At 45.0% G+C, this 9,498-nt stretch overlaps 1 protein-coding gene across 1 annotated transcript in view; it reads left to right on the forward strand.

The window, feature by feature from the left end:
• The window catches only part of MAP1B (microtubule associated protein 1B), a 114,365-nt gene that overhangs the window by 80,934 nt on the left and 23,933 nt on the right, over positions 1–9,498 (forward strand). Inside the window, 2 exon segments of the mRNA XM_014584137.1 lie at positions 4,929–5,011; positions 7,725–7,865. Coding sequence (XP_014439623.1) covers positions 7,734–7,865 — 132 coding nt within the window. The 5' untranslated portion in view covers positions 4,929–5,011; positions 7,725–7,733.

Genomic DNA, 9,498 nt, shown 5'->3' on the forward strand with positions numbered 1-9,498 from the left:
ATCACCCCCCAGAGGGCATGGCCACGCCGCAATCCCTTCTCCTCCATTCTCCTCTCGGGATCTTGGGCACGCACACACACGCGCCCGGTGTGAGTTTTAAGCCACCGGGTCCGGGACGCGAACCGCAGTCGACTACGTGGAAGTCCAGCGACATAGCCATTACGCTAACTGCTGGTTCCCAGAAGTTAAATATTTTGTTTTTCAATGACCATTTCTAGGTTATCCTTATAGAGTATGAATTTTTCAGAAAAAGAAGTTGTACAAATCAAGTTCTGGCCTGTGAATATTAATGGAAATTCAGTGTTCATTCTGTTGCCTGGCCCCATAGCCTAGTGGTTAAGGGAACCAGATCCCACAGAGCTTACCATAGTTTGAAACCCCTCCCTGGCAGCTTGAAAAACACACTGGGCACATGTGCAAGTCCCAGATCCTGACAAGATGAAGAAATGGAAGAGAAGGGATTGTGTCATGAGCATGCCTCACTGTGGCGTGCTTTCTCCTCCCCCTACCTCTCTGTCCCTCTCTGGAAGTACATGCATCCTCTGGTACTTTAAAAAAAGAAAAAAACCACTTTGCCTTAAGAGAATTCAAAATCACCAGGATATAGTAAGACACAAATCACTAAAACAACTCAATCTTAAGAGACACATTTCATTAATTCGTCATATCTCCAAAAAGAAAAAAATACCAACAATAACTGAAAGATCCAGGCTGCTTTTTCAATTCCATCCACCGCTTCGAGAGAGCATCCACAAAAGTCTCATTGTCTGCAAGGACCCTGTTGCTTTGAGGGGTCCCCAGACCATCCTCTTTTGATTCTGAGGTGGAGCAGAATCAAAAGGACCTTCTCTGCTGCACATTTCTCCCACCCCCACCCAGGTCAATTCTCCACAATCACTGAGTTCCATTGGGCAGCCCTCAAAGGCTTTTTTCTGACGGAAGCAGTAAGTGGCACAATCATTTCGGCTCAAGCCCACTGCCTCTGCTTTCCTGGGGCCAGTGCTGAGGAGAGTGAACTATTCAGGGGCTGCCCAATAGCATCCCTGTGAGGTGTAGAATGGGGGATGCAGACTGCACTGTGGGGAGGGAGGCTGGGACCCTGTTGTCTTTCTTTCCTGGGAACTTCTTTTCTGAAGCAGCCAAATGAGACCTTTACAGGCGAGGGTGGTGGCCTCTCCTTCAGAATGCCTGGCCTGTTTCCCAGTGTGAAACATTCCTCAAATATGCATCTTTGCAAGCAGCCCAGCCGCCTGCCTGCCTGCCTGCCTGCCTGCCTGCTTGCTGCGGGAGAGCTGGCACCCATGGGCTGCAGGGGTTGGGGTTCCTTGGCCCCTGGCCAGGCTTTTGGCTTTGCCAGATGCCAGAGGCCCAGCCTCTGTTACGTCATCCTAGGGAAGAATCCGACCAATGGTCTGGCCAGCCATGACAAGAACTGGAAGCTTCTATCTCTCCCTTTAAACTCCTTTTCCCCTTTAATCCAATCTTATAAAAAGGCCTTTGTTGAAGGAGTGCCATGGCATCTTGGTGCATGTCTGTGTCATTCCTCTCAGTATTTCCAAAGATGGACAAAAGGAATGTCGTCAGTTGAATTCCTGGGCAGACTGTTCTGAATATTGACTTGGAAGGAGTGGAGGTGAACCGCAGCTGTCACAGGACCTTTGTTTTTTTTTTTTGCAAGAGATGAAGCCTTAGAGGAAAGGAACTTCTGGTAGATGGTAAGAACGCCCTGCCAGGGAGCCTGAGCAGGGAAGACCTCTCTGTGTATTGGGAGAAGAGTGTGCTGCGTGAGCAGGAGCCTGCACTGCACCAGGCCATTGTTGCCTGGATGCGTGTCTTGAGAGGTGCAGTTAACAAGGTCCGGGTGATGGTGAAGGGTCATTTAGGAAACAAAAGAGCTCTGCCTTCTTTACCATCTCTGGGGGAGGGAGCCACTCTGTGTACCTTGCTCAAGTCTACCTCTGTGGTTTCCTACAGGACATAGGTGATGACAGTCACATCGGACATTGTGCTGTCTGACGCTTTGGGTGCTTATGTCATAAGTGTGACCAAGAAAATGATCTTTTACTTCCCCTTGATTTAAGCTAGAAAGAGGACTATTGTATGTGTTTTGCTGATTTTCAGTCTGTCACTCACTTGTTCTATTCAATTCTCCTTTGCTTTAGTTTTCAATGCACATGGTTGTCAAAAATGAAAATAACAATAATCAAAAAGCCAAAAAGCAGTGTTCGACAAATGACAGACTTCAGCACTCATAATAAATAAACTTTCTTTCCATGGTTTAGTTTATGTTTTTACACTTAGTTTTTTGCTTGCATCAAATTGTGTGACATTCTGTTCTGGAATTTCTTCGTGTTTAGGCATTTGGAGTAACCAGTAACTAGTAACTAGCACCACAGAATAGTGAAGTAGAAGACGCCAGACCTGGTGACCTGGGTCCAAATCTTGGCTCAACCCCGCACTAGTTGTTTGATCTTGGGCTAATTAATTCTCTCTAGACTCATTGTCCTTGACAGTGGAAAGGGACAGTCATAGTACCTGTCACAGAGCTCTTCTGGAGATTAAGTGAGGTCGTATAAGTGAACTCTTACATTTGCTTACACAATTATTGTCCAGTTTTGGCTTTTTCTGTGCCTGATGTGGGATTTAATATTAGCTTTCAGAAAAAGTAAGACGGTCGAGAATGGGCATGTTAATGGCGAGAGTAATGGGTGGTAAGTATTTCAGTATGTTGCTGTAGTATTTGCTGTCCTTGTTGATATAAAAGAAAAATAACCCTAACCAGGCTACACTAGTTCCTTTTTTATTTTCTGACTGCTTTATTGATCTATAATTTTTATATGCCACACAGTTCACTCATTTAAAATTACTGTAAAGTTATTGGGTTTTGGTATATTATTACATTATCAGCTTTTTAATTTTTTAAGAGGTTTTTGCTATGGGGTGCGTGCACTCGCTAGACAGAGAGAGGCAGAGAGACAGAAAGTGAGAAATCACTCCCCTGGGGGGATGGCCACGCCACAATCCCCTGTTTTAGTTGTTTTTAAATGTATGACTCAGCGGTACTAATTCTATTCACAAGGGTGTACATCCATCATCTTTGCTTTCAAAAACATTATCATCGGGAACCAGCAGTTAGCGTAATGGCTATGTCGCTGGACTCCCACGTAGTCGACCGCGGTTTGCGTCCCAGACCTGGTGGCTGAAAATTCATGCCAGGCGTGTGTGCGTGCGTGCCCAAGATCCCGAGAGGAGAATGGAGAAGGGATTGCGGTGTGACCATCCCCCCTGGGGGGTGATTTCTCGCTTTCTGTCTCTATGTCTCTCTCTGTCTGTCTGGCGAGCGCACGCGCCCTATAGCAAAAACCTCTCAAAAAAAAAAAAAAACATTATCATCCCCCAAAGAGAGACTGTACCCATTAAGCAATAACTCCCCATTGTTCTCCCCTCGTCCTGGTAACTTTTAATCTACTCTCTGATGCAGTGAATTTGCCTATTTTAGATATTTGATGTAAATAGAATCATACCATATTTCTCCTTTTGTGTCTGGATTATTTCACTTAGCACAATGTTTTTTAGGTTTCCATGTTGTAGCATTCAAAACTTCGTTCTTCTTGATAGCTAAGTAGTATTCCATGTACAGATATACCACATTTGATTAAATCACCCATAGATGAACAGTTGGGTTGTCTCACTTTTGACTATTGTGAATAGTGCTGCAGTTAACATTGATACACAAGTATCTGTTGAATTTCTTGCTCTTAATTCTACCTATGAGTGGAATTGCTGGATCTTAATAGTAACTCTAGTTCAGACTTTAAAAGAACTGACAAACTATTTTTCTGGAAAACAGTTGCTTTTAGTTATTCTCTCCTCTTGTGTTTCTCTCCTTTGGTGTCTGTTTGCATCAGATTCAAATCCATTTTCTCCCTTCCCCCAAGCTTCATTTTATTTCCAAGTGGCAGACATGTTTTGTCTACCCTCCCAACCACATGTCTTCCAATTTTTATGAGGGAACAACCCTTGTCTTTGTCCCATACCAACTGACAGAGCTTATGATTACCAACTCTGTCTTCGCATCCACCTAATCACTTTCATCTCGTTGTTGAAGGAGGGGGACTCTAGAAGGACATCCATAAGCCTTAGTCCACTTTAGTAAGAGGGCTGGCTTGGCCCCTCGATGACATAGAACCCGTAAACATGGAAGGTCCGGGATGTGAAGCCAAAGGCACTGCAGAACTTCAGCCCTCCTTGTTAGGCTCTGTGCTTCCATGCAACACCTTGCTTTGTTATCCTCTGTCATTTTTGCGTGTCTTTGGGGAGCAATTCGGCCATCCTCTCTAGTGGGAGGGTTGTTCTCTACTTTTCATTTGTTCACAGTTTCTCCACTCTTCTATAAGCAAGTGAATTAATTAATGAATACCCTAACAGACTGTAAGCCTGCCTCAGACAGCCATTCTGGTTGTTGGGCTAATTGTTAGCTGGGTTTCTGGATGTCATTCATTTCACAATAAGGTTCCTAATTAATCTCAGCACAGTTCTCACCAGAAGAAAGGCTGATATGGAGAAACATCCCCAATTACCATGAGAAAGGAAATGTCAAGAGCCTGGTTGAGTTTTCCTGGCACCCACCCCTTGTCTCAGATGAAAACCGCTATTACTACACAGAGTCTGCCTGGTGACTGACCATGAAAACTAGAGAGTGTGAGTGCGTGAGGAGCTTCTGACCAACAGACCCAGCTTCTGGAGGAATCTCCTGGTGTCCGCACTCTCTTAAGTAGCATCAATTGTGTTTCCCAAGATAGCGGGAAGAATCTGGGGCCCTGTACCACATCGGACGTGGAAATTTCTCTGCTAGCTCAGAAGCAAGCAAAGCAGTTTTCATCTGGAAAAGCTAAAGGTCTCTTTTGTTTGTGTTTTTGTGCCTGCAGGACAAAAGATCCTTCATCACCGAAGTGACGTCTTAGAGACAGTGGTCCTGATCAACCCTTCCGATGAAGCAGTCAGCACTGAGGTAAGCATTTGGCTCTGCAGACTCTGGGGCAAGGTCTTACACACTAGACAGAGACCCAGCGATCAGAGGGACTGGGCAGGTGGGGACAGAGGAAGAACACAGAATTCTTGGGCCTGGGGGGGATCTTCCTTATATCCCAGTCAGAGGCTGCTTCTCTGTACCACCTAGATTGCCTCTCCTGAGAAGGATAAAGTGGAAGATGCTAGCTGGAACTGTAATTTTTTAAAAAGAATTATTTTATTTAACTTTATTATTATTTTCCAGTTTAATCAGAGAGAGAGAGAGAGAGAGAAAGTGAGAAAGCAAGCCACCAGGTCTAGTACCATAATATATTGTTGAGGCAAGGGGGGGTATAGAATTTTGGGTGTGTGGGGGCCAGGGGGATGTTGCTGGGGTAAAGTCTGGCAAGAACACAGCAGGGGAAATACACTGCAAGCTCTCAGACTGGAACATGCAGGCACCAGACTTGGAGAAGAATGGCATCTCAGATGCAACCCCCATTCAGAGCTATCCCGCATGCCCCTCATCACTGTGGAGAGACAGAATAGGGCAGTGGTCAGAGCATGGACTCTGATGCCAGACCAGTAGGTTCATAATCCTAGTTCTGACACTTACTAGCTAGTGTACACTTACTTACTTAGCCTCGTCTCATTTTGCACCCTTGTGAAATGGAGATCATAATAGCCATGACATGGAATGTTCAGACGAAGCTTGTTGGTAGGTACTTGAGAATTTCAGTAATTGATTCCATTGTTGTATATGCATTTTATATCCTTTTTACAAAGATAAATAAGCAATAAAATTTTAATTTACATGGTGGGGGGAATTGCTGCTAGAGAGAGTAACAGGGTATTTTAAAACCCATGGAGACAGAAGAACTTGGCTAAGCAGGAGTTCCTGATCACCCTGTCGGGAGGAGCGGCTGTAGGTCATTGTCCACCCCTTTATTACTCTGTAGCATGTTTGAGGGTGAGTTGGTTCTTGGACATTAAAGTGGCCAAAGTCCCTGGGAGCCTCCGTTATCTGCAGTGTCTTCTGCCAACACTTCAAGCATCTCTGTGAACATATCCTGTTTTTATTTGTCAAAGTTGTGCTACCATCAGCACCGTGTAGTTCCAGAGCATGTTGCCAGAGCCCTTGAGTCTCTTAGTAGGGCCTGGCTTCTGTCAACCCCACTGATCTACCTTCTGTGTGCTTGCCTGTTCCGGACATTGCATGTGAATGAAATCATACAGTATGTGGCTTTTTGTATCTGACTTATTTCACTTAGCATAGTATTTTCAAGATTTGTCCATGTTGTCGCATCTATCTGTATGGCATTCCTTCTTATAGTTGAGTAATACCCATTGTTGTATGGATATACCACATTTGCTTATCCATTCCGCAGCTGATGGACATTTGGGTGATTCCATATTTGGCTGTCATAGGATAGCTTGTTTTGACCCTCTTCTGCCTGCTTTCAGATTAGCAAAACATCTATGAGCATCCGTTAGGATGCAAGGTTAAGGAAAGTGATGCGATAGCAATCTCTTATGACTAACCCAGTTAGGAAGTAATTACAACTTGAAAAAGCAGGAGGGTTAATATATGTCCAAACATCCTGCGTAGGACAGCTTTGAGAAATGAAATAGGAAAAATAGGCAGTTTGTTTTAAGGAATCCAGCCAGGCTGGCCTGTGGAGCAGATGGGGCTGAAATAATTCCTTAGGTTCATGCGTTTTTCCATGATTAGACTGCGGGTTTCTTGGGCAAAGGGTCATTGCCCGTTTACTTTGTATCGTCTCTTCATCCATCCTGCCTAGCATCATGCCTGGCACATAGTATGTGCTGAACATTCATAAATTGGGTTCAAAACAAATACTTTAGTGCTTAGAGTGGTATTCCGGCTGAAGGACAGCTGGCTTCCTGCCACTTCAAGTTCACAGAGAGTTCTTTAGTGTAGACTATTTGCAATTCTCTTTCAGAGTTTGCTATTCAGGGGTAGCCTGCCTTTATGTTCGGTGTCAGGCCGCCTTGCTGATCCCGGTGGAGACTGTGTTTGGAGCTGTGTGCTGGCTGATGGCTTGGAAGGAAAGGGATCCTGGATGGGAGGGGCTGACTTGGCACCCTAGTCGGAAATCTGTCTTTCCTGAGGGGACAGTTGGGGGACCGGCACTGTACCTGGTGACTCAGCCTGTGAGATATTTATTTGCAAGTCTTCCCTGGTCTCACAGGCCGCATGCTGCTAGTAGACACTTCCGAACAGCTGTGGAACAAATGACTGCCAGCTGTGAAGACTGCTTCGAAAAAGAGGAGGAAACTACGGGGAGAAAGTCGACTACCACTACTGCTTTAGTAGTAGCAAAACTGGACATGGCATGCGTGGGGGAACTGACCACCAAAGGTTGATTTTTGTGGTTAATTCCTATAGCCATAGCCCTTCCTCCCCCGACCCCTGCTAGGACCAACTAGGCTGATTTTTCTGAGTGGGCAAGGCTGTGGATTACAAATAGATGCAATAACAAACACACAAAAATACACAAGTATAGAAAAGTGAGGATCGGGTGGGCCCAGCTTCTCTGATGGAGAAGTCATGACTGGGAACCGGCCTCAGATTTCCTCCTTTAACAGGCAGAAAATGTGGGAAGAGGAAATGGGTCAACTTGTCCCAAATGCCAGCTCTGTCCTGGACGTGGGATGGCAGGCTCATGTCCCACCTCTGTGCTTTGTTTCAGGTGCGTTTAATGATCACCGATGCTGCCCGACACAAGCTGCTGGTGCTGACCGGGCAGTGCTTTGAAAATACTGGAGAGCTCATTCTTCAGTCCGGCTCTTTCTCCTTCCAGAACTTTATTGAGATTTTCACCGATCAAGAGGTAGGCTCCTGTCTGGGAACGTGTATGCTTTCCTGTTGTGTGGTTATTGTTACAACTGTAGGCTGCTGTTCGAAAGCGCTGGGGGAGATGGGAAAGGGGAGGGCACGTCTGAGGGAGCCCCTCAGAAATAAGCAAAACTGCATGATCTATGATCCTTTAGTTTTATGGCTCACAGAAGTATTTAGAGCTCTCACCTATAATGAATTAGAATCATGCTTAATGTGACTGAATATATGAAGGTATTTCAACAAGTTCATGGAAAATGGAATTAAAGGATGTATTTATTTTGATACCAAAAAACCCCCTTGAAATCCGTGTGCAGGTTGTTCATAATATGCATCTTCCATGAACTTTTTAAAAGATGCCTTGTAGATGGTGGTGAGGAGGTTTGGAAAAGTATTTGACAGATGGCAAAAATCATGGAGAGGGGCCGACATGAGAAGGGCCCCACTTTGCATCCCGAGGCCTCCCTCTATACACTGAGCATGCGGCTTTGATCCAGGCTGCCTAAGGCTGGTGGTGGATGTGGCGTGAAGACCTTATTGGGGGTGCTATCTTTCTCTTTCTCTCTGTCTGTCTCAAAACAAGCTTTCATAAAGATGATGAGGACACCTGAAATGACAGAGCGGAAAAGAAAATTCAGGCTTTATGTTTTCTGAAAGCACCTACCATCTCTTGGGCTTTTGGTAAAATGTAACTGCCTTGATCTTTTTCAGTGTTTGTACCTACGTTTCCTGGCCTGATTATTTTTGACTTTGCTTTCTTTTAATGCCTAGTCCCAATATTGGGTTTGGATTGTGTGAATAGCTCCGAAAAGAGACAGGCTCTAGTAAAGGAGGTGTATAGGAACATGAGGCACACCTGTGACCCGAGAACGAGAACAGTTAAAGTAGCTGGCTGGAGCTGGACCAGTCTAATGAATGTACATGTGAAGTGATGAAACCATGTGAAGTTAGTGGTAGTTGGTAAAATGGGGTCTAAGATTTTAATTTGTTTATTTGTTTATTTCTACTTGAGAATTTATCCTGGCTGGGAAACATTCCAAAATAATGCGGTTCAATCATTTTTTTTTCTTTTTAATTCACTCAAAGGCATGTGCACTTGTAAGAGAGAAATAGAGAGAAGGAGATGGCTAGCAGGTGGTGTGGTGGTGTGGACCCAGCAGCTTGAAAAGCATGCTGGGCAAGTGTGCATGCATGCTGTCCAAAGTCCCAAGAGGAGAATGGAGAAGGGATTGCAGCATGGCCATTCCCCATCGGGAGTGATTTCTCACTTTCTCTTACTCTCTGGCAAGCTCACATGCCCTATAGCAAAAAGCTAACAAAACAAAGCAAAAAAATCGGAGGGAGAGGAGAGAGAGAAAGCAACCCTCCCTGATGGGGTGTGATCATACCACAATCCTTCTCCTCCACTTCTCCCTCCTTTTGGGATTTTAAGCACGCACATACACGTGTCTGAGCCGCTGGGTTGGAACTTGACCAGCACAGTCATGTGGAATCCAGCTCCCTTAACCACCAGGCCATGTGCTGGCTCTGTCTATAACCATGACAGAAACAATTCAGGGCCATCATGATAGCAGGTTAGACTCTGCCGATAGCTGATAGCAGATTTCTTTTTTTATAATTTCCTGTAG

The sequence above is a fragment of the Tupaia chinensis genome, unplaced genomic scaffold, assembly GCF_000334495.1.
Source record: "Tupaia chinensis unplaced genomic scaffold, TupChi_1.0 Scaffold145717_1, whole genome shotgun sequence".
NCBI classification, from domain to species: domain Eukaryota; kingdom Metazoa; phylum Chordata; class Mammalia; order Scandentia; family Tupaiidae; genus Tupaia; species Tupaia belangeri.